Source organism: Eublepharis macularius, chromosome 2 (genome assembly GCF_028583425.1).
Source record: "Eublepharis macularius isolate TG4126 chromosome 2, MPM_Emac_v1.0, whole genome shotgun sequence".
NCBI classification, from domain to species: Eukaryota; Metazoa; Chordata; class Lepidosauria; order Squamata; family Eublepharidae; genus Eublepharis; species Eublepharis macularius.
Genome location: NC_072791.1, coordinates 163,686,008 through 163,712,204, shown reverse-complemented (window position 1 = coordinate 163,712,204; position 26,197 = coordinate 163,686,008). Strand labels below are relative to the sequence as shown.

The window sequence follows — 26,197 nt, the reverse complement described above, 5'->3', positions numbered from 1 at the left end:
TAAATACCATATACAACAATTCTATACATATAAACTACAATCAGCCAATCAATGTACCATGAATAACATGTATAATGAATAAATAACCAGAATCCAGTTAATGAGCAGTTCTAACCGCAACCATACATTCCATATCAAAAACAATTGTTCAAGGTTCCACAACCAACATGTCCATTACAATTAGTCAATGAAATCCAAAGCGCAGCCAGCCACTCCCTCCACAGGAGTCTGTAGTGTAACTGCCTGTAGTTCAAACAGTGATCTGATTTATCATGGGACTTGTTGGCAGATAGTCCAGCCCACTGAGAATGATGTCATCAACGGAGGACATGGGTGCATGTGCTTTGCACATGCACACCAGTGAGTACTTGTTGCTCCCTGTGGCCCCCGAAGTTTGGACTTTTGGGGACCTGGCAACCCTGCATCATCCACTTAACTGAATCTACATTTAACAGTGTAATCCTAAACAGGGTTACACACTTCTGTGGCCACCAAAGTCAATGGGCTTAGAAGGGTGTAACTGTAGGACTGCACTGTAATAATATGAATATTTTGCTTTTGGTTTACTGTCTCTTTTGCAGGGATGAAGCCATGGGATAGAGATAGCTTGACCTGGTAAGGGCAATCCTCCCATTCAAGGTTATTCCAGACTCTTCTCCTGAATATTCAACATTCATTACATGTTTTGAGCTCTTTTACTTGTAGATATGTATAAAGAAAAACAGGCAATATTCAATCCATTTGCTTAGTAAGAATTGGTGTTTGGCAAGTTTGGACTTCAGCTGCCCAAGTTATGGCTCTTTACATGGTAGCACCAGTATTGTGGAAGGGGCTCCCTGAGGTTGCGAGGAAGGTCCCTACTCTGATGGCTTTGAGCACCACTGCAAGACTAACAGTGCAGCCCTAAGAACAGTTACTTCAGACTAAGCCCATTGCAATCAATGGGTTTAGACTGGAGTAACTCTGTTTAGGATTACACTGCAGATCATTTAATAGTCCTTTTTACATGGATCTATATCTACCAAGTTGGTTTCAAGATTGTCATCTATATTTTTAGTTTGCTTTAAATTATGGCTTGTATGTTTTAAATTTATTGTCTACATTTTTTAAAATTGTAACTCACTCAAGGGCCTTTGGGAAAGAGGCAGAATAGAAATGTTTTACACAAACAAAAAGCTTCAACAATAGACATCTTGAATTTAGGGTTGTTGTTGTTTTTTTAAAAAAAATCTTTTCCACACTGATTTATGTCCCTTCACCCAGTGTATTTTCAGAGTCCCCCTCCTCAAATTTCTAGGTTGTTTTTAAGATTATTCAGCTGAGAAACTGGACATTTCATGATTTAAAAAATAACCCTCTTAAGGCATAACCTGTAGTGCTTTAGTCTCCCTAACCTTGAAAACTTTAACATATCACAAAAAACCACCAAGATCTTTGGTGGTTGAATGGGAAGTGATGTGAATCTAGAACAACCACAAAACTATTGAAATATATTTGCTCCCTCCCACAAAGGAAAACTCCATTCATAGGTCACAGAAGCAGTCACATTCCCTTGAGACATCCAATCAAACTGAAAGATGGTAAATATATCATCAAAGAGAGCTCTGCATTTGGCATAGAGCAGTTCCCTTATTGCTAAGCAGTAACCAACTGTGATCAGCCTTCCGGAACCTCTTCCTTATTAGAATTTTATATGTGGTGGCAGTGGCACCACCTCCGCGCCTTGTTTACACTGCAGCAAATGCCGAGCATTCATTCTGGCACCAGGTGATCCTAAAAGTCTTATTTCATCAGGCACAGAGGCCCCTGGAGCTTTTCAGTTCAAGGTATTTTAAGATCCTTGCTGGGAGACAAGAAAGCAGCTTTCTACCCTACAATCCACAACAGTGGATGTCTAGGAGTCTTAAACCTGCATAAGTAAATGGGATTCTTTTAAAACCCAAGATTCAGCAGAACTTTAGATAAAAGGGCTGAGGGAAAGAGCTCTTGGGGATGGGGGTATTTCTTCAGTCTTGTAAATATTACTTTTTCAGCTCAGCACAGTAAAAGGCATTGAATTTCCTCAACAGTGAATTATATTTTCAAGCCAGATAAAAGAAAAATAATAATTATAGGTTTTAAAAAGGAATTATCTGCATGCATTCAACCTTGGTCTCAACAAGGCTCTCGCAATGGCTAAAAGCCAGTTTTGTAGACACACACACAAAATAGTGATGTTACTCTCTTGGGCATCCATGTGTTGTAAATCATTTGGGCTTTAACGTTGCCAGGATCTTCCATGTCTACCAAAGACAAAATGGACCAAGTAGCTGAGACGAGTTGCCACAGAAATTCTGCCAAAAGAGAACTTCAGCATGAAACATCCAAGGAATAGCATAAACGGAAGACTTTTGAAAAAATAGCTGCATTTCTAAAAGGTGTATGCCTAGGTTGTCTCTAGGTATTGCTCAAAGTAAATACAAAGTAAATTTGGGGGATTCTCCTAAGACAAAACATCTGAGGAATTCTGATGGGATTCTGAAAAGTTTGTTATTATTTACATTTCTCAAAGGGGTTTTACACATCCCTAATTCAGATATTACTTCATATTAAAGTCTGTTTATGCAGAGGATACTGTAATAAAATAAATTATTTTTCTTTTATGCAATGTTTTGTATTTTTATATAATGTTCAACACACCAAAATTCTGTAAAGAGGTAATGCTTATGGTAAATGAATAAGAGTGTAGTATGACAAGAAAGAAAGAAAAGAAAGAAAATTGTACATGTGTGTATGTATGCATGCATGTGTGCAATCATATTTACTAATATGTATATAGTAAAAGTAATAGAACACTATACAGGTGCTGCCGTTTTCCCCAAACAGGACTTGTGTGAGTTATCTTTTAGGGGAAAGGCTTCTTAGGAATCAGTGAAGGTTTTTACAGAGGAGTTCCATGCACAACCGCAAACACTTTCTTGGGTCCTTTCCACATGAGGTTTTTTCATCAGTTCTGGTCCCATACTGTATCAATTTCTCTCCAGAATTCTGCATGCACAGTTAAAATATCCTGATTCAGTCTCCAAACTGCTTCCAGGACTTTTTTGCATTCTGCATAGAGAAAGGCTGCATCTGCTGCAGAATCATCTTTCCCTGGCTTTTTTGCAGCTTTTCTTCCTGTGCACATACCCTGATTCCCCCCCGCCCCAGCCAAGTCAAACTGAGATTTTTTTGAAGTGCAGAATGCTTTCTTTGGGGTCATGCCTGGCCCTAGCCCTGCCATTCACCCTCTCCTTTATCCTCCTGCGTCCTGATTGGTTGAACAGCAACCAATCAAGTTCTTTTCCTTTTTTTTTTTTAAATGAATACCAATGTTGCAACATGGGTGTCTTAAAGAAAAAAACCATTACAACTGTGCGTGTGTTTGGGGTGGGGGTGGGGAATACTGCAATACAGATAACAAAAAAACTCCACAGACAGCACGGAATCTCATTTGATATTTTAAAGTTTTCACTTGTTTTCCCTGTACATTTTAGTCCATTCTTTTTTGGTGTATTTTTAAATAAAAAATTTAAACAGCAACATTGTAATGTTGCAATGTTGGTGTTATTTTAAAAAGACAAAAAAAACCCCTTGTACATTTTCTCAGCAATTAGCTGAGAAAACTAAGGAGTCCTCAGCCCACGGACTGAGGAAACTGATGAGATCTCAACACCCGCAGCAGAAATGGGCCATTTTTCTAGTGCAAAAATAAAAAAACGGCAACCTCTTTGGTTCAATTCCCTCAAAGTACAGAATTAAAGAATCAAAGGAGCATGGGGCCAGAACCGATGAATAAAGCAGATCAAATCCTCATGGGCTGAATATGTAGAAAGCCTGATGTAAAGCTCATCATAAGGAAAAAGCGTTTGTTTCTTTCTTTGTATGCGACAGGCTCATGTAATGTTATGCTGGATAGTTTATTTGTCCAGGTGAAAAGAGGCACACTTTTAAGCTTTGCATAATCAACTCTCTTATAATTAGGGGTGCTTTTCTGATTCAGACACAGGTATCCTGGAGGTTCCAGCTAACAGGAAAGAGACTGGACAGCAATGCATGAGATACTGGGAAGGTAGAATGGAAAACCAAGCTAATCTTCATATTTACTTCAGCTCAGCAAATGGACATGTTTGAACAAGTCCAAACAATGCTGTTTACAGTGCCCTGGGGCCTGTTACTGAGCCAGTAGGAGCTTATGGGGTTTGTGTGTTTCTAAAATAGTTGTTGAGAGGACCAGTCACCACATAGCAGTGGTTTTGTTGTAGGAGTCTTGAATTCATACCCAATGAACAAGGTTTAATAAATCTCAAGACATCTGAGCGTGAGCCTTCCAAATCTTTGTTCCAGGCTTCTTGTATTTTATGCAAGTTGGTTTTACACTTGTTTCTCATTTGTCTATGCACATTATCTCACTGGGGCATTAAATGGCAATTTCAAGATCCAATTGGCGATCTGGGGGTTCAGAGACTCCACATGCTGAAGGCCCAAATGTTTTAACAAGAAGATGTTTCAGGTAGGAATATTGCTGTGGTAATAATTTGGGTAACATTTTAAGTCTTTCAAATGTAAGAAATGTATTATATTGGTTAATTGGTTGCACAAGATCCAATGTATCTGCCTTGTATTCATGACTGCCAGGTAAAAAGTTTGCTTGCTATTTTTAAGTTAACGGTTCTTCTATTAGGTAAATCTGTCATTCAAAACAATGGATTTTCAACCAAGTTTTGTCTTTCTGTGGAAGATGACCGACCTATCTGCCACATTTTAATCATAGCCTTCCTCCAAAGGTGGTGTACGAGGTTAATTCTTTCCTGTATTATCTGCACAAGAGCTTTGTGAGGTAGGTTAGCTGAGAAAGATTGGCTCACAGTTACCTTATGAACTGCACAGCTGAGCATGGATTTGAACTCAGGTCTTTCCATTCCTAGTTCAACACTGTAATCTCTGTACTACATTGGCTCTATGTAATTTGGGGGATGAGTGGCAGCTATGGGAATGAGACTTGATGAAATGGCATCCCATCATTTTCCAAATCCACTTATCCACCCAAAAAGAAAATACTTTAGATTTTTGCATCATGGAAGCATGTTCTCATGGCATGCATGCAGTTGTCCAGAATGATACAAACTGGCCTAGAATTTGTATTTTCTGGCTGGAGAGTTGGAAATTTATAAGTGCAAAAAGCTGGATATCTTCCAGACTAATACAAAATTAACCTTCCCACACAGAGAATAAGGTTCTATTCAGAAAAAATGAACCATGCAGACATAAGGAGGACTCTGTGATCATGTTGCACAGAGTTGGCCCCATCACAAACAATGAGAAGCAGTCACTCTGGGCAGCAGATTCCAGAAGGGGGTGTGTGAGACACTTTCCTGTCTTAAATCAACTGCCTTTTCCATATGTCATTAAAAATAAGCCCCACTCCATTCCCATGCAGACAATATATGCATGTTGTAGCCTTAATGTTAGGCATCAGAATACGGAAGCAGTTTAGTTTCAAGCAAGAAGACAATTTAGTAAGTCTCTGTGTGGGGCTGCAGTGACATCTTTCTTTCTCCCTGTTCTTGTCCACATACCTGTCCTGGAGTGGACTAGGGCAGTCTAAACCAGTGGCCCTGATAAAAGGAACATAGTTGTTAAACACACCACAGTGCAGACATGAATAATTTTTGAGGTACAAAAATGTCTAAGGAAGACACTGTATAATTCAGGGGCCCCAACCTTTTTGAGCCTGCAGGCACCTTTGAAATTCTGATACAAAATGGCTGCTGCAGAAGGCAGAGCCAACAACAAAATGTCAGTGAGTGACCTTATGCATAACTCTAATAGTAACTCCAACATTTCAGGCAGAAGCTTTGTTTAACTGGATGTCTTCTATACACACAGCTTACCTTCAGTCATGCAGTGAAAATCCTTGTGCTGTGGTGGCAGCTGTTAAAGCAACTTAAAAAAAAATCTGCACAACCAATCAGCTCTCCAGTGGATAATCAGAAGCCCTGCAGGGGAAAAGTCCTCTCTGGCCCCGCCCACTTTCTAAAAACGCTTGACAGGCACCAGGAATGTTGGTGTGTGCCATGGCACCCACAGGCAGGTTTTGGACCCCTGGTACAACAAATTCCAGACCTCCAGAATGACTGAGGTGTACTGGGAGCTAGAAAGGCTGGCTTTGTCTGCTTTGTTGCGCATTCATCTGCCATTTCAGGACAGATACTCATCTGTGGTGTACATTAAGGGGACTAGTAACTGGTAGGTAGCTAGAGAGAGTGAAGGATAGGGAGTAGCAGTCCAGTGAAAAGTGAATCTTACAGAAGAATGTAAAATGTGAGCTAGATAATTTTAGGGAAGTTACTTTCTGTGTCCACTTTTTATAGAGTTGTGTTTTATTCTTTGACTTGTCCCACTGTTTCATAGGCTTACATTTGCATCACCTGTATTCCCTAGGACATATTCCAGGAACAACTAGTGCTGCTCCCCCCTCCCCACATCCTGGTTAGTAACCCTTATGAGAACGCCACTTGTTTTGGAAATGATCATCAAAGAGAGACATATCCCTCCCAATGTTCCTTGAAACATGTAGCCAGATATTGTGGGATGTCCTCAGCATGTGTGCTTCTTGAAAGTGTAGACTAGGGTACTTTGGTTCATGGTAAGCAACCTTTACAGGTCCCCTGCTCTCTAGACATTTTCTCTGGAGTGATAATGACTTTACAAACAGCTGTGGGCTTGCCAGGTTATGAGTCAAGCTTCTTTTGTCTAGGGACAGGACAGACCTTTCTGCAGCAAGGATTTTATCCCTGCCTGCCATTTAGCACACCAAGAGCATGCGATCACAAATCATTCTTGTTCTGCTTCCTATGTGATTGTGGACTACAAAACAGAAGAGCATAAGAGCATATTGGAAGACAGTAAAATCAAAAAGAGTCCAGTAACACCTTTAAGACTAACCAACAACAAAAAAAAGACTAACTAACTTTATTGTAGCATAAGCTTTCGAGAATCACAGTTCTTTTCGTCAGATGCATGAAGAGAACTGTGCATCTAATGAAGAGAACTGTGATTCTCGAAAGCTTATGCTACAATAAAGTTGGCTAGTCTTAAAGGTGCTACTGGACTCTTTTTGATTTTGCTACTACAGACTAACACGGCTAACTCCTCTGCATCTATGATATTGGAAGACAGAGGGTGGAAGATAAAAGAAAAGAACAAAAGAGAAACTCTAGTCACAGTCTTAGGAGTTTCATTGTCACTAACGGTCTATGAAAGGTTACAGAAGCGCTTCCTCAGAGGAACAGACTTAAAAGCTGATCTCATTCTATGAAGCTTGCCAAAGTTCAGTCCTCCTGCATACCATTAACATAGATGCAGCTGTGCGGAACCAGACATTTTACTAAAGAGCTGCCTCCTGAAAAGTCTTATGGCACGTTGATGATTAATGAGTGTGGCTTGAGCATCCATAGGCAAGAGTATAAGCCATCAGATGCATGAGGTGGACATATGGGTGAGTGGACAGAAGGACACTAGCGGAAAAAAACATGGTTGGCTGTTCAATTGTCTGAAACATGAAAATCAAATTCATGGCTTTTTTCTTCATGCACTACATCTCAACCTCTGTGTATATATACCCACTCCCTGTGCAGTCCTCTTCACAGATCTGATGCAGTAGGCCTTGCCTACCAAAGCTCACTCTTTGGTGCAACTCAATTTTCGGTCATAGTTAAATTTGTCCCTATGACTTGGTAAATCACACACAGACACAAAATCCTTTTGTGTCACAAAGTCATTTCTGAGAAGAACTTTATAAATTTACTACATTGGCTACAGCAATGCAAAGGATTCTCTCCAGCAATCTAAATACTGCTGTTGTAAATTTCCCACCCCAGGCTGACTGGCTGATGACTGGTAAAACTGTCTTCCACCTAAGCCCAAATATGGTCATCACTTAGAATCTCAGGACATAAGCCTGTCAAAGCAGAGGAGATGAAAGTTCCTGTAGTGTTTCAGCTTCAGACAATTTTTTTTGTTTTCTCATTCCCTGTTGCGGCCACCACTTCTGCTTCAGTGAAAAGAAGAAATACAAAGGGCACAGCCCAGCCAAACTGAAGCACTTGGAAGTCCTACTGATTTCAGTGGAAGAGTTAAACGTGTGCTTAGCTTTCTCCCACTGAAATCAATGGGACTTACATTAGAAGTGCTTCAGCTCAGCTGGATTGTGCCCAAAGAAACCATCTTTAAAACCATCCTTTTTAAAAAAAAACTATCTTCTTGTTAAAAACCCCACACATTATGAAAATTGTGCTATATCTATAGATAATTATTTGCCCACTTAGCTGTTTGGAAGGGCCCTTGCTACTTCAAAGCATACTGCCGAAGTAGACAAGGCAAGCACAGAGCTAGAATTTACCCACCTCCCCCATCACCTGTATCATAAAGAGGGACGATTCTCTGTCTCTGTTTTCATATTGTAAAGTGATCATGCCTCCCCCTCCCATTAGCATTTTTATATTTCTTTGCTTCTCAGTATTTCAAGAATTCAATGATGTTAGAGTTTTCACAGTATCATTTGTTTGTTATTGATAAAAAAGGGGCTCTTGAAAAAGAGATTGGGGTATTGGGGGGTTTTAGAATTGAATTTTTATTGCCTATGGACACAAACTGGAACTATAGTCAGACACATGAACTAGGAAAGACTAGCTCTGTAATTCAGTGCCACGTGCAATATTGTACTTTAACAAAACTTACATGCATGCGTGCGCGCGCACACACATTTTTACAACACCTCTCCCTCTCATGAATAAAATCAATTGCTAATTACAAGCTATAATACACGTGCTGTACAAATCTGGAACACAGTTAAAGAGTGTCTCGTTCGTTCAGGGAACAATCATTCAGGTCAGAGAGCCCTTGAAATGTGCAAAACTGAGGAAGGCTCATGCTTCCTTACTCACCATCTACAGGGCTGAGGTAATCATGAAGGTGCGTTGCACTGGCAGCTCCCCCACTCTGCATGAGGAGGTCCCCGTAAGGATTTGGATGGCTGGCCATGAGCGTCATCTGGTGATAGTAATCCGCAGGGTTGGCTCCTGGTGGAGGAGGGGGAAGGCCAAAAAGACCTCTTTCTTTCAGATGCTCATGTGCTACTATACAGGCAAAGATTGAAGGGGGTAGAGAAGGAGAGCGGGGTGGGGGAGGGGGAGAGAAATAACAAGGCTAAAATATTTCCACTGTGAGTAAACTTCTGTAGTGACGTTAAGAATCTGCCCTTTCCCTGCCAAAAGCTTGAAGTTATGACTCTGACATGTGCTTGGGACGTGTGCTTTCTATGGACAAAAGACACCAGGCTGGGGCCCTCCACATTCCTCCATTTCCGCAAATTTATAAACAATCTCTTATTTCTACACACCCCTTCTAATAATCCTTCTGTATGAATGCAGAGTTCACTCTAGTGAGATGGAGAGGGAGACAGAAAGGGAGGGAAGATGGTGAGGGACTGAGGCACAGTAATGCTGTCAGAATTAACATCCCAGTCCATTATGAAACAAAAGGACAAGCACAGCCCAGTTAACGAGAAGCAGCATAAGAAAATTAAAACAGGAGTCTAATACATAGCATGAGAGGTTTTTTTAGTGCCTGGCAGTAGAAAACCATTCGGCTTGCCAGAACCAATTATCTTCACTTTTGCCCATTTGTGAATGTTCAAACCTGCCTCTCTGCCCACTCTCCATTAACTTATTTACCGTGGCTTAAAAAAAAAAGGAAAGAAAAACAAAACTGAAATCCAACACAAAGGCCCCTTTCTAATGCCAAGTAATAATAAAATTTCTTTTGCAGGCAGGAAGGAGGGTTAGAGTAAGCGGGAGGGAGAACGACTACAACAGCAATAAAACGCATCTGTAGTTTGCTTAGAATAGAGCCTTGGAATCTTAACACTTGCTACAGTGAGAGGCTCTGGGATTGCCATAGCAAATCAGAAGTAACAGAAGAAGCCACGTTTTACAAGATGTGTTAAGTCTGCCTGGCTGGACTCTGGAGGAATGTACCAAGTACCCAGTTATGATTCCACATGCTGGAGTTTTATGACTTAATCATAGACACTCCTCCATGGCATATCATAATTATCACTGAAACATTTATATTCATGTCAATAGATACTCCACTACAAAGAAAGTAATGGGTAGTGATTGCTGCTTCATTCTAGTATTAAGGCACAGGTCAGATGTAACAATAAAGCTATGTGAATGAGTGCAGGGATCTCCGATTCACACACTTCATCTCTCACATACAGCAATCTAATTAGATACTTTCATTTTCATGGCAAGCCATAGTTTACTATTACATTGAACTAAGCATACTATTCTACTTTTCTTGGAAACTAGGAATCAAGATCAAACTAGAGTTGGGAATCCTGATCTTTGTGCAAAGCACAAAGCATATTATGCTAGTTTAGATGTGCATCATTCTTCAGAACTTAGGGTAATAGATAACGGATGTATGTATGGACCTTGCAGTTGGATGCATGACGTCTCCTGAACATTTCCTGAACAGCTGGAGATGTTTTTTTAGTGGATCTGTGCATGTTGGTTTTGCAAATGCTTAAATATATATCAAGACAATGATCCAGCACATTCTGAAATGACTTAAAAAGAAGGCTAAACACTAAAATATTTAATCATGATGTGTTTATTTGACCCACTGAGAAGATCAGTTCTAAATATAAAAATCTAAGGAGAAGTTCAATTTGTGCTCACCTCAGCATGTAAATACATTTGTGTAAACTGGGCTATTCAAAATGCAAAGCAGATAGCATGTAAGATAAAGCAGGAAACCATTGCCGCTGATATGATTGCGGGTTCTTTTTTTCGTTCGTAAGCAGAAACAATAGAATAATGTAAAATGTTCCTTTAAAGTATTAATTAGGGGTGTGTGATTTGGGCTTCCATTCAGGATAAATACCTGAATTGGACCCGATTTGTAAAGACTTGGGGATCCTGAATCAAGGCTTTCCGAAGCAATCTGGGTCGCTTCGGAAAGCTTTGGCTGCATTTAATCCCCTGTGCCCTTGCTCCAACTGCTTGCGAATGGCCTGGAGGGAGCTTTAAGTTTGCCCATGGCTCCAGCTGACTGGCAGGTACCGCCAGACAGCTGGAGCAAGGGGGGTGGGGGTTTAAACTTTAAAGCGCCCTCCGTGCTGCTCATGAGCAGTGCGGAGGGCGCTTTAGGCTTGCCTGTTGCTCAAGCTGACTGGCGGGCACCATCAGTCAGCTGGAGCAAGGGGGAGTGTTAAATTTTAAAGCATTCTCTGTGCCACTTGCAAGCAGCACTGAGGGCACTTAGGGCTTTCCCACTGTTCTAGCTGACAGTTGGGCACTGGAGGAACAAGCTGAGAGGGTTTAAATGTTAATGTACCCCTTTCAACACAGCTTGCAAGCTGCAGAGAAAAGGGTACTTTGCAACCCCCCTTGGCCTGCTCTGCCCATCCACTTCCTTTGCCTGCTGTGAGAGGGGCCAGGGAATTCCCTGGCCTCTTCTGCAGCGGGTGAAGTGAGTGCACGGTGGTGGGGCAGCAGGTTTAAACCTGATGCCCAGCTGCTTCCTTCACCTGCTGCGAGAGGAGCCAGGGGATTCCCTGGCCTCTCCCACAGCAGGTGAAGTGAGTACCTGGCAGTGGGGTGGCAGGTTTAAACCTGATGCCCAGCTGCTTCCTTTGCCTCCCACAGTGGGTGAAGTGAGCGGGGATAGGTTTAAACCTACACTTTTCTATCTGCTTGCAAGCGGGTAGAAAAGTGTAGGTTTAAACTTCCTGCCCCCCTGCTTATTTCACCCGATGGGAAGGGAAAGCCCCGCTGATTATTTCACCCGATGTGGGGAGAAGGGAATCTCCTCTTTCCCCTCCCATCAGGTGAAATAAGCGGCAGGGCGGGAAGTTTAAATGCAACACTTTTCTTGACATTTGCAAGCGGCAAGAAAATTGTTGCTTTTTGGTGTGCTCTGAATCTTTACGGAGCATACTGAATCGGGTCAATAAGCAATTTCTGAAGCTGCTTGCCACTTCGGAAGTTGCTTATTTCTGACCATTTTTCCAGCTTTGGAAATTTTGAAGCAGGAAATATGAATATTTTTTCTTGCACACCCCTAATACTAATGGCAGCAGTATAATTAAGGAAGCGTTGCGCCAACAACTGTTTCTACTGTGTGTGGACAACTCCTTTCATGAAGACAAGCCTACAGCTGTTATTATATTATCAATAAATATATAAAATGGCTTAGTCAAGATTATGTGTCCCACTTACTGTCAGCTGGGCTGAGACCTCTAGCAGCAGAGATCATGGACAGCGTAGGGCTGCTGTGCACGGACCGGAGGTAGTGTTCCATGTGAGGGTTCATGTATGGATGGGGAGGGTTGAAAGGTGATTCTGCAGGTCCCGCAGGATGAGGAGAGAGGCGGATGAGAGAGAGGTCAGAGATAACAGGGCTACCACTCAGAGCAGGAGGTCTGTAAAAGAGGCAGAAAGAAGTTCCATCAATGGGACATTTTGTTCAGTTTCTTGGTGCAGTAGCAGACAATGAGATATAAGAACAAAATTTAGGGGGAAAATATACTCAGTCTAACAATTCTCATATGCGGTGCTGATTGCTTTTTCTTTTGGCTGCAGGAACAGCTAGTGAGAGAGAGGAAACGGGTGGTGTCTCACTCCCAGAGATTACAGGCCAAGGACTGTTATGTAATTAAAGAATTTTAACTGACATCTGCAGTTTTTTTTTAATTAATTAGCTAAGCAGTTCAATTTAAATAAATGTACACATTATCAAAATATTGTGCTCCTGTTTGAGACAGCAAAAGAAGTGAGGTCATTTTCAATTCACCAAATAAAATTTATCACAATTTTTAAAGCTCTTTTTAGTATTAATTTTGTATTATGGAGTATTGTATTACAGAGTCTGGTGGTACTTTAAAGATTCGCAATGTTTTATTCCAGCATAAACTTTCGTATACTTCTTCAGATGTTGTTATTCCTATTACAGTAGCACATCAGAACCAATATAGACTTAAGCAAAGTGTGTGCTTAAGTGAGCCCCACCAGTTGAATTTAGCCCTCACTAATTAATATTGCTAGCCACCAACTAATAACTAATCTTTGGGCTCTTATGCTTCAGACACTGCTGCAAAGAAAGTGCAAGTAGAGCGAGTTACAAAGTTACACCCAAAGCCAGCCTACGAGTGCAAAATGCTGCCATCAGGATGCTGATCTCTTGTTTTGTGCTAGGTGTATTGCAAAGAATAAAATCTTTTAAAGTCTCTGTCATTTTCCTAGTACGATTACATAAGAAATATACTAAGTGTCCAAACTGTCTTGTTTAATAGCATGGGGCCTGTACATGTTACTATATGCATGAAACTCGTTAGTGCTGCAAGCATGGCATCATCCACACCAACAATCTGCATCTACCTGAGCTTCCTGTTTCAGGATAGGTTGCAGATAATAAAGCAACTGTTTAAAATCTACCAATTCAATTCATATTGGTGGTAAGCAATGGGAACAGAAGAAAGAGGAAAGTTAACCAAAGCCTGTGTTTCAGGTTCAGCTTGAGATCATTACAAATAATCTCTGACCCCATCTGGAAAAAATGAAACAGGATTAAAAATAAAAGCAGTGATGTCATTAAGAAAACATCTGACATTTTAATGCTGATGAAGGCTAAATTCAAGTGTGTGGACTGTATTGGGAGGTAGGTGAGATGTAAATTAAAAGCAGTCCCAGACTACCTTGACCCACAGAGCTTGCCTTAATGCATAAGCCTTGAAAGAAATTCTCTTACATACACAATAAGCTCCCTCTTTCATCAATACTCACAGTTTCTCCCAACAGGATTGTGAATGCCTTTGATGCAGGCTTGAAACTATGTATTACTTGGTTTATGAACCTTTTGAGTCTATTCTGATCAAACTAGGAGACCAACATCTAAAGCCCATTAACAATATCCAGGGCTTGGTTTTGCCCAAGGCTTATAGTGGAAGAAGTTGTTTCTTTTCAGTTATTCTGAACAGATAACTTCATATTTTCCAAAAATGGAAACATAAGGTGATAAGATGACAGTTTTAGTTGCAACATGGGCTATACTGGAGAAGTATGTGTGTCAATGGGGTCACTGCAAGCAAGGATAGTTATATTCTACAAAGGAAATAGAAGCTCCTGCTCAAAACGCTTAAAAAAGTAACAATGCAAAGCACTCAGAAAAGTAGAGATGATTCTACCTCACATGAAGAAAAAAGACTATGAATTTCTGGGGTTCAGAATGTAGCAGATATAAAAGATTGCTGAAGTATCCCCCAAAGTTAACACAGCATAAACAGATAGGTTGGCATGCTGTTCGGTATAATTGCTGTTTATCCTTTCCCTGAGAAAATAGGTGTACCATAGAGTTAATTCCCCAAAACACATTTCCTGGAATAACTGCTTTACAATTGTGTTATTCTCCAGAACATTCATATCTTTACCTGCTAATTCTATCGCTTAGCATATATGGATTGCCTTTTCCAGTGTCTGATCCCTCTCACATTAAATGCGCTCATAATTTCTTCTTATTGCATCCCAAAACAATTTCATCTTAAATAAGGTTAGCTGTCCACATTTCCAACCTTGTCTTTAGTTTTAAATAAGTAAAAGATCCTTCTGCTGTTTCCACCTGATTCTAAATACATACATTTCATAGCTAACATAATCATATTATCTGAATAAACAAACAAACATTTGGTATGGGAGCAATAGAACAACTGAAACAATTGCATTAGTGTCTCAAAATTTTCTTTTTTGACATCCATCATTATGGAATGTAAATTTCCGTCCTTATGATTCCCATGGCTTTTGAGCAGAGCAATTTTCTGCTTATCCTCCAGTTTAACAGCTCATGTATGGACCCTCAATCCACAATTCAAATTACTACCTAAACCTTTTTTCAGGTTTGAGCCATATTGTTCTCAAGTCTAAATGCTAGTAGAGAGTTTACTCATAGTTGCTTAAGTTCTAGAGCTTTCATTTTAATTTTCTGCCTTTCCTTTAGCAATGTATGTTTTTCCCAAATGACAACATGTCTTTTCGTCTTATAGAAGGTAAATAAAACAGGAGACCGGTGGCACCACAGAGAATTACAAAATTTATTGTAGCATATGCTTCTGTGAGTCAGACCTTAGTTCATCAGATTCTTATAGATGTCTTCTTACAGAAGGAAACAAGTTAATCAGAAACACTTTACTAGCTATAGGCCAATTGAATAAAACATAAGGGTCTACATGCTTTGGATATGGACAGAGCTTGCCTTGAACCAGTTCCTCTGACTAAGCATTAGAGATGGACACGAAATGGGAAAAAATGTGTTTTCACATTCCACAAATCACGAAACATGAACTTCCACAAAATTGTCCCGTTTTGTGATACGATTCGTTAGTTTCATGATTCATCAGAACCCGGGGCACTTCAATGGCCCCTTCATACCCAAATATGCCAAACTCACAGGGAGACTTCAGCAGGCTCTCTTCCACATACCCTCCCAGTTTGGCCAAGATTGCAAAACGTTGACCAGAACCCACAAAGCTGGGCCCCAGAGCCAGGCAGTGGCCCTGAGACTGGGCTTTGGGGGAGGGCCCCAAAACCACCACACAGTCACCTGCCCAGGTGGGAGAGGTGCACAAAATAAAACCAAAGAAAACAACAAGAGTGTGAGCCCTCAAAAGAACATAGAAAGAATTAAGAAGAAAGAAAGACAAGCAAAGAAAAAATAAGAGAGGCTTCGGTCAAGCTAGGCCCCAGAGCCAGGCAAAGGCCTGAGACTAGGGTGGGGTGGAGGGAAAAAAGGCACCCTTACCCAAAGACCTTCCCAGAAAGGACAAGTGAGGAAAATAAGAAAGAGGCTTTTTAGTCTCTTTTGAAGCAGCAGCAAATCCAGCCAAAAGCTCCCAACTCCACTCTCTCTCATTCCAAATCCCAGCAACAGATCCTCCCCCCCTCTCTCTGTCTACTGGGACTAAAAGCACAAGGCAGAGGGAGGTGCCTTATATAATAAATGCTCACACAGAGAAGAACAGGAGGTCTGTGGTTGGCAGACAGACCTGCCTAACAGGGTTTGGAGGGATGAGACTGGTGTTCCCATGGCTACCGAAGGCCCATCTTCTCAGTTGCCTACGGGATTAACCCTCTGGCTTCTCACTGTATAGGGCAGAGTGGAAGCTCTCCAGTTGGCAAGGAAAGCTGCCTATCAAGGTTATGTGGGCTAAGATGTGGGGTTTCCAACGGTAACAAAAGGTCTGCAGACATTCTGGGTCTATGTTGCCTAGGGAATCAATGGATCAGCGCCAGCCTGTCTGGCATCACGAATTGTTCACGAATCGAACTAATCGGGCCAAAAAGTTGTGAATTTCGTGAAAACCATGTCCTCACACAACATGTTTCGTGATACACGGATCGGCCCAATTCATCATGAAATTTGATTCGTATTTCGATTCGTGCCCATGTCTACTAAACATAGCACTAGCATCCTGCTACATAATGAGGGATTAACTCTATGGAACAATTCACTCTGCAGTATACCAAAAATCTTCAAATGACTCTGGACGGCAGGGCTGTGTCATTTGGGATAATCCAAAGACTGTTTTGGGGTGCAGAGGGCATGTATCTGTTCCAGTTCCTTATTCACATCACTTCTCAATACAAACTTCTCGGAGGCAGCCCAAACAGGAGCTCTTAGCTCCAGAACCAGTGTTTGAATTGGCACCAGCGCATGTCTTCTTTTAGGGGACAGTCTCTAGACTGAAAGGCTGAGTGATTTGGGATAATCCAAAGATTGTTTGGGGGTGCAGAGAGTATGTATCTGTTCCAGTTACTTATTCATATCTCTTCCCAATTCAAGCTTCTGGGAGGCAGCCCCAACAGAATTTTTTTGTGCCAGAACCAGTGTTTCAGTCCAGTCCAGTCCATATTTCTTGTAGAGGACAGTCTCTGGACTGCAGGGCTGTGTCATTTGGGGTAACTGAAAAACTGGGGGTGAAGAGGGCATGTACCCATTCCATTTCCTTATTTACATCTCTTCCCAATACAAGCTTCTGCAAGGCAGTCCAAATAAGAGTTCTTCACTCCAGAACCTGTATTTGAATTGCGTTCAGTCCATGTCTTCTTGTAGGAGACAGTCTTTGGAGTGCAGGGCTTTGTGATTTGAGGTAATACAAAGAATATTTTGGAGTTCAGGTTTCACCCCTTTCTACCTGTGCATTTCTCTTGAAGGGAGCCCACTTTGGGACAGCTACCACAGGAACTGGGCTTTGCTACCAGAAGTATCATAGGTCCACCTGGAGGGCAGAGTCCCCTGACTGCAGGAGTGTTTGATATGTGGTGGAGTAAGGTGCATTTTGGGGCTTCTGGGAGGCAACCCAAATAGGAACTCTTAGCTCCAGAATCAGTCTTTGGATCAGCACCAGTGCATGTCTTCTTGTAGGGAACAGTTTCTGGAGTACAGGGCTGTGTGATTTGGGGTGAGCCAAAGATTCCCCCCCCCCCGGTGCAGCTACTCTGCCTTTTTGCTTGTGGATTTGTCCTGGGGGCACCCTGCTTCAAAACTGTTAACTCAAGAACTGGACTTTGTAGGAGGACCCAGCATAGGTTCACTTAGAAGGCAGAGTCCCCTGAATATGCTGATGTATGAAATGTGCTCCTCCAAACTTTATTTTGGGGTGCGGAGATTTTCAATTTCCCCCAATATTTGTGTTTGGCTTTGTGAATAAGGTACTAGGAACTGCGAATAAGGTTGTAAATTTGTACTCACCTAATAAAATTTCTTTTTTAAAAAAAGGAACTGCGAATAAGGAACTGGGAGCCAACTTCAGCTTTGTACATGGTGGACTTTTAATAATTTCTCTGCAACTCTTGTGGGCAAACATATCCTCAGGGTTTGGACCTAGATCTTAGACAGAAATTGTCAACGCTGGCACCCGTACATACATGATATTATCAAAATCTTTTCTAGTTTTTAGATTTCTTTAGAAATGTTTATTAAATGAAGATAAGACTTGTTTTTAAAAGACAGCAATGTACAGATGTCATTTCCAACATTTCTCTGGAAACTGCCTGGTCAACCCAATAGTATTAGGCTTTTCTGGGAAGAAAAATCCAATTTCTTTTTTACAGTTACATACATAATTCTCCAGGAACATCCAGGATTTTAGGTGGAGGTCGAGAAATACTGGTATTCTTCTTTAATAAAACCAACTTTAACTTATTCACTCCTGTGATATAGTGAAGTGTTTTGGGACGTACTTGGCAAGACCTGACATTTTGGCTGAAGTGACTCAAAGTAGCAAAGAAAGGTTAATTATATATCACAGTCCCCGTCCCCCAGTGGGAAAGTTCGTTCAGATTTTGGCACGCTGAGCCTGGGAAGAGGGGAGGAGGGAAAGGATGAGCTCTGCTCAGTCACTTGGGACTTTGGTGCAGTCTCTGCTGAAACTTCAAGGCCACATTTTCAGGCCTGCCAGGAAATTGTAACCAAAACACCTGCAAGATAAGCAGCTAGCAAGTGCAACCATTCAGCAAAACAGGTTTCCCTCTGCATGTTCTCAGAGGTACGCTACACACTGTAGCAAGAAATCCATAACACAGGACAGATATGCTGGAGGCGTATCTGACAGTGAGAGATCACAGGAAAAGGGATGCTTCTCACTTGAAACACGATTTGCCACCATGAGAAGAAGATTTCTGATTACTTCACCAGCTGTCAATACTTTCCCTTGCTAGTGCCATATTCTTACCTACCTGTCAATGTTGAAAGCTACCCTGCTAATTTAGGATTTGATGTAAATTCCTCCACAGACACAGGAAAAGGAGGCAGCTCAGCAGTGGTATATGATGGGAGTGCAACAATGGTTCAGCAAGATATATTAGGACTTGACACATATAACCGGTGGGACATCAGGAATGCCAGTTGCTTCCAAGGATATTATCAAATCCGTACAGGTTTCTGGGCTAAGGAAACCAGCTTTTTTTAAAAAAAAAATCCTGTAGCCAGTTGGATACAGCAAAATGAAACCAGACCAAAGTTATGAAGTTTTAGTACAATGTTAAATACTCTGAAGTGGAACAGATGGTAAAAAGTGCTTATTGCTTGGGAGAAACAAACAGCAAAACAAAACTATCCAGGACAGCAGAGATCCCTGATGATGGAAGTATTTCCTACTTGTTCCAATAAACCTATGATGGAGACAATGTAGATCTTGAAACTCACTGATGGGGCACTCTCCTGATGGACTTTTTCTGTCTTGTTAAGATTAAACAGGCCTTTTCAGTCCTTTACAATACACACCATCATGTCAAGAAAGTTCTTTGACAGCATGCAAATAAGCAGTGCCTTTTTGTAATGAAAAAAATGTCAGTACTCATATATAAAGTTGTGCCAATTTCCACCAATTCCCCCTCCATCTGAGGATTCCCACTAAGCTGTTCCTCAGGATTCATTCTCTCTTTCTCTATATGAGTGGTGTCAGCCACTGTACAAAGATCATGGCTTGGCAGAGGTGCCAATACTAGAGTTCCAAATTCCCCCTAGAAATCATCATACCCCCCCCCCAAATTGGGTGGGGGGAGATGGCAGGCAACAGGGGAGGGGGGAGACTTATCAGCCTGTTTGCATGTTTGTGGTGACGTAATGTTTACTTCTGGAAATGATGTCATCACGTCACCAGCTTGTAAGAAGCACTCTGGTTTGGAGGCAAAACTTCTGTGGTCCCCATTTCCCACTTTAATTTCTCCCCGTCAGCCTGGTGAGCAGTGATGAGGGTGGCAGCTGGGGACAGGGGATGCCTCACTGCTAGTGGGGGAATGGCAAGCCTAGCCAGTACTCAGTACTGTTGAGTACTGTCACAAAAAAGCCCTCCAGATAAGTGTACTCAGGATATGCCAAATAACTGGAATTCTCTCCCTCTAAAGATACTAAGTATTACCCTAAATGTATCTTGTAGAACACTGCAAGACCATATTATTCAGGTTGACCTGAATAGATAGTGAGGATAAAGTTTTCAACGAGAATGGTACTTTATTGATTTGTCCTGTTAGACATTTGGCAATTTACACATGCAAACGCAGAGACATTAATAGGCTTAACCATGTGACCACTTATGGGGGGCAACCTGGTGATTTGCTCCATTGCCCACTACAGCTCCAAGCAGCAGCAGGAGAAAAATAAAAGGGAAAAAAATGGTTCCAACCTAGTCACAGGTATGTCACTTCCAGGTACACCCTGGAAGTGACAATGGAGAATTGTCGGTGATTTTGCCGTGATTCCTAGAGCTACCTATTGTAACTTTGGGTTGTAATGTAGTGTTGGTGACCTCAACAACATCACATACTCCCCAACCCTCTGACATAAATAATGTCACAGAAAGCTATCACATGTGATCTGTGTATGATCATATATTCCCAGAGCCATGTATTAAGCAGTTACCTGTTTTTGCAGTTAGGTAGGAAAAACAGGAAACTTACTAATTTCCATGGCTGTAGTCTTCATTGAGCCTCATGGGTAACTAGTACAGGCCTAATGTTTTTGCTGCTGAGTTGTATAATTCTTTCAGAATAGCAACTGTCTTTCACAATGCATTAGTCCAGCTCATCAAATTCAACAGGCACCAAAAAGCTTGATTGTCATGACAAATAATAGATGACCAAACAATTTTGATAAGGAAAATGAACCTCAGCTATGAAATTCACATGAACAAATAGGTAGACATCAAAGACAGAAAGTAGAATTGATGGGGGGCCTTTGAAACCAAATAAAATGTGGTAAGAACAGAACTTTAATTCAAACTTAATAATTGCGACTTTTGTTCAACAGGCATGCTACATTAAGGAAGTAAACATTCTGCTACATGCTACATTAAGGAAGTAAACATTCTGCTACATGCTACATTAAGGAAGTAAACATTCTGCTTCAGGTTCTAATATGCTTTTAATCTAATTATCTTACTTCTATGATTGTTCCATTTTAAGTTCTACAACATCTTACTTTTTCCCACAAAGCCTCCTGCAACACTGATGATTTTTGGCAACTCACAATTTCTTCCAAGCAGAAGGTTACAAAAGAATCCATGAAATCCCATAAGTGATACTGATAATGTATATTTTACAACGTTCTGTCATGCTCTAGAGTAACCAAGAAACAGAACCCAAAATGGGACTCTGCAAATAGGAATGGGTCTTATTTCTTAATGGGTGGAGTCACCAGTGGCAAGGGAACACAATTAGTCACCACTCACCACCACCCAAATGCTTTCCTCAGGTGCAGTGGCTTATCTTCTTCGGCATAAGTAAATGATTACCACTCATTTCTGTAAGGAAGAAGTAAAGTGCTGCACTTCTAGCCCTAACACTGGGTGTCTTGGCACTCACAATGAAATTCAGCGTACTTCTTTCGCAGGATGTACTACACCTATTAAGGAGTTGTCACCCCCTCACCTCAAATAATAATGATGTGCACATTAATATGGAACAGTCCCCACAGAAGAAGCTTATTTTGAGAGAAACATAGAAGCAAGGCATAACATGAAGGAATATATTCCAAAAGAACAAAGATGGCCAAAGACAGAGCGGACATTATGAAAAGTATCATGAGATTCATCTAATTCTGAGAGCTAATATGGCTCAAGTCCTCCTTTTTCATATTACTTAGTATATTGCTTAGTCTTTGATACAATGCTCCAGTAAATGCTTCCTAACTAATGACCTGGAAATTAATACATTCTCCACTAGGCATACTTTTGAGAGCTTAACAGTGCAATCCTGTTCAGAATTATTCCAGTCTAGGCCCATTGTAATCAACTCTGTATAGGATTGCACTATGACTCTCCCCAGTGAAATCCTGGATATTAGCAGTGCTATCCCAAACAAATAGTTTCAGATGAGTTGCCATGTTAGTTTGCAGTAGCAGAATGAAATTTGAGTCCAGTAGCAAATCTGGAGACCGGCAATTTTTTTCAGTGTATACCATTTGACGAAGTGAGCTTTGACTCTAAAGCTTATACCCTGGAAACGTTTGTTGATCCTAAGGGGCTCAAATTTCATTATAACCATATTTAGACCCTTCTAGGTCTACCAAAGTTGGTGGACTTAGAAGGATGTGTAGCTCTGCTTAGGATTGCACTGTAGAAGTCATTAGCTCTGGCTAGGTTGTGCCCCTAGCATTTCCATATGAGCACAGTTAACCTTCTTGCCTTCAAGTCTCGATTATTGTAACCTACTTTATGTGAGATTGCCCTTGAAGATACCTCAAGTATGGAATGCAGTAGCCCAAATGGCATCAGGGCCAGCTGCAGGGAACATACCACTCCCATTTTAAAGTTATTGCAATGGCTGTCTCTATGTTTCTTGATCCTATTCAAGGTGCTAGTGTTTATCTTTAAAGCCCTTAAAAATATGCCCCCCCTCAACTTGAACGACTGTGTCTCCCAATATGAGGCTATGCAACAACTTTGAATAAGCACAACAGCACTTTTTGGCTATCCCACCACTGGCAAGGGTAAGTTCCATTGCTGTCCGCTCATGGTTTTTCTCTGCAGCCACTTCAACCCTGTGGAACAGCCTTCTGGAAGAAGTTAGGAAGACTCCTTCTCTTTGGTCGAATCCACATTCACCCATTACCTGCATGTTTATCGGATATCTTCCGTTTGCCTCCAATCCGTGATTTTTTCCTCTTCATTCACATTCCTGCTTCCAATCCATCTTTCTCACGCGTCCCTCCGGTCACACGGCCGCTCGAAAACTGCTTTTTTGGGCGGGACCTTTTTTCCCGCCCATTTTTAAAAATTTTTTGAGCGCACTTTTCCGTTATTTCGATCTTGCCTTATAAAGAAACATCATTGAAGATAATGATGCCTCTCTTTCCCCCACTGACAGCACTGATGGCTCTCTCCCATTTCTTTTTTGGAAATTTGGAAGCATGTGGGAAGCTTTCATGGGCATTTCCTATGCAGGACAGTTCAGTGCCTGAATTTTACTGAAGTTTCACTTCCTTGGAGTGTCATTATTTCGATATTTCGTAATTTCGATATTACAGTAATATAAAATAAAAAAAATAAAAAACAGTTAAAAAGGAAGTTTCGCGAGTCCGTTCTGAGGATGGATTCACCCCAAAATGATTTTTCAAACTACCAGATTTGATTCAGAAACAGCATAATCAATAAATCCAATGCTATGAAGTCAAAAACAGTCTTTTGCAGACTACGGAGCACTTGCAAGTTGAATCAGCCAATAGGAACTCTCGGAACGGCCGGAGAGACAGGAAGGGGGGTGGTTTTTTAAAAAAAACGTGTAAATTGCACATTGGCCAGTTCACGGCCACCATGAAACTCCCATTGAAAACCTGTGACCACATATTCGGGAGAAATGCGAATGAAATGCGTCTGTTTAATGAGGTAATGTGACCGGCACTCGGGATTGCATGGGGAATGCGGGGAACATGCGACTTAGAATGAGTAATGTGGATTTGACCTTCGGCAATTTCGTTAGGGCTGTAAGACAGGCCTTTCAAAGAGAGCCTTTGGAGTCTTCTGATGTTTTCTGTAACCTGTTGGGAGGGGGAGGAGGAGCCTCTTAAGATGTTATTTATGAGATTTCTGCTGGTTGCTTTAACAGGTTACTTTAAATTTTCTTTCAGTTGAGTAGCTGTGTCCATCTGTAGTAGAAGAACAAGATTCAGGTCAAGTAACACCTTAAAGACCAACTAGATTTCCAGAGTATGATCTTTCAAGACAAAGAGAGCGTTGACTCTCAAAAGCTCATATCCTGGAAATCTAGTTGGTCTTTAAGGTGCTACTGGACCTGAATCTTTTAAATTTTTTGTAACATACATATTTATTGTTTTGTTACCTGCCTTGGGTCCCAGTTGTCTAGGAGAAATACAGGCTTATAAATAGTTTAACAACCAACCTACTACTATGCCAATCTGTCAATAATATAATGGTGAAAGCTCACCATTATTTAAACAGAGGTTTCTAGCAGGCATCATCTCTCATTCTCACAGCACATGTCTCTGTTTCTTATGCAGACACATATCTGTACACAAATCCTTTCCTGCTTGACCCCCAGATCACCCTGTTTCCATTACAACATTGTTGTAGGCTAAACCAGACTTGCTTCAGTGCCAGCCCTGGACTGTCATTCCCTTTGCAGTATAGTAATAAAGAAATCACTGTTTTAAGCTGATAAAGAGCAGATATTTTAACGAGTAAACACTGATGTTTTGGTAGGGAAATTAAGTTACAAAATTTTGCCTACAAAGAGACATCAAATGATACAGATGGACTTTGTTAGGAACTATATTACTCTACAATACAATATATACTGGTTAATTCAATTGCCCGCTAGTTATCAGGTTGGGTTAGAAAAACAGTATTTTTTTCTTCTTTAGTTGGGAAGAACGTAGATCATATTATGCTGTTTAATTACATTCTTGCTCTTGTTGCTACTATATTATGATCAGGCATTGGTGTTGTTGTGTACCAGCCCATTTCCACCATACCTCAGCAGCATGGAAGCTGATCAGCACGGCTGTTTTCCATACTCTTCTGGTAACGTAGGAGCAACTGCCAATACTTCCGTGCCATTATTGCTACAACTCCTAAGAACCCAGAGCTGGCAAGCCTAACAAGAAATGCCTGAGGGATTAGACGCCACGCTCGCTGGTGCAGCACCAAGGAGAAGTGAAGAACTGTGCTTTTCATCTTGAACCGCTTATTAGGAAGATGCACAAAGGCCTCCTGAAATGATCCAGTTTTAATTGTGCCCAGAAGAAGTGTAATACATATGGAACGGGAATTGTATAATATGCTCGCATAATCCCGTCAGCACATTTTGGATATTTCTGCAACTTGGATTGGACTGGAGTCACCTCTTCCTTTAGCTTTGTGACCGTCCGGACATTTACGACTGAGCCCATTGTTGCGTTTACCATAGTTTTGCTGGACATAAGTATTTACCATAACGACTTGGACATAGGAAAAGGATTTTGATTGATTGTATTTATTGAATTGTATATTTATTAAGTCACTTTTTGCACTTTTGCACTTTGCACTTATTTAAACAGGAAAATTATACAATGTAATTGTTGGCTAATGGTTTATTCCCGGACTTGTTGTTTCTAGCCACAACTCCTAAGAACGCCACAGAATTAAACAACGAATTATGTAATGATATTTTTTATAAAGTGCAAAAGTGCAATAGTGTATAAATAAGATACAAAAGTTCTAGTGATACAATAAATACAACAATTACAATTACAATGCAGCGGTCTGTCGCCAAGATGAATTATTTACAACCATACAATGATGGACTCAACCGGTGGTGGAGAGTGCAGTAAAGGAAGGGTAAGAGGGAACCAGTCCATGTGTTCATGAATGGAATAAGAGGAACCACGCTAGCCGACGGGCTAAAGCTTCCATTTACAATTCCCGTTTCGGAACTTCTTCTTCCAGGGCTAGTCTCTAGAAGTTATTAAATATGATATAATAAATAATCACTAATGAACCACGTTCCTGCATGTACCCCCCGACTATAAACACATACAAAAATGCATACTCACTATCCGTAACCAACACTCCTCACACACCCACCAGTGCAGAGCAAAAATTAAATCGACAGATGCAGGTACTCAACGACACGCCCCACCATTTATACTGACTCACTTGGGTCACCGAGTCATACAGAATTAAAGGGCTCGTGCTACTCTGGACAGAAGATATACAGCAATGCAACGAAAACAAAGCTAGACACACCCAAAGAAAGTTAAACACACACAAAAAAAGGACCACCAATTATTTTAGCCAAGAAAACATGAATAGTCGATGGAGAGGTATCTTCTGTCCAGAGTAGCACGAGCCCTTTAATTCTGTATGACTCGGTGACCCAAGTGAGTCAGTATAAATGGTGGGGCGTGTCGTTGAGTACCTGCATCTGTCGATTTAATTTTTGCTCTGCACTGGTGGGTGTGTGAGGAGTGTTGGTTACGGATAGTGAGTATGCATTTTTGTATGTGTTTATAGTCGGGGGGTACATGCAGGAACGTGGTTCATTAGTGATTATTTATTATATCATATTTAATAACTTCTAGAGACTAGCCCTGGAAGAAGAAGTTCCAAAACGGGAATTGTAAA

The 26,197-nt window shown here is 41.1% G+C and overlaps 1 protein-coding gene across 3 annotated transcripts in view; it reads right to left on the bottom strand.

Moving 5' to 3' along the window:
* GLI2 (GLI family zinc finger 2) overlaps positions 1-26,197 on the bottom strand; it is a 263,984-nt gene that overhangs the window by 49,202 nt on the left and 188,585 nt on the right. For all 3 annotated transcript variants that reach the window (XM_054972434.1, XM_054972432.1, XM_054972433.1), the window contains 2 exons: positions 12,309-12,511; positions 8,967-9,158 (listed from right to left, as the gene is read on the bottom strand). In XM_054972434.1, coding sequence (XP_054828409.1) covers positions 8,967-9,158; positions 12,309-12,511 — 395 coding nt within the window. The remainder of the gene's footprint in view (positions 1-8,966; positions 9,159-12,308; positions 12,512-26,197) is intronic.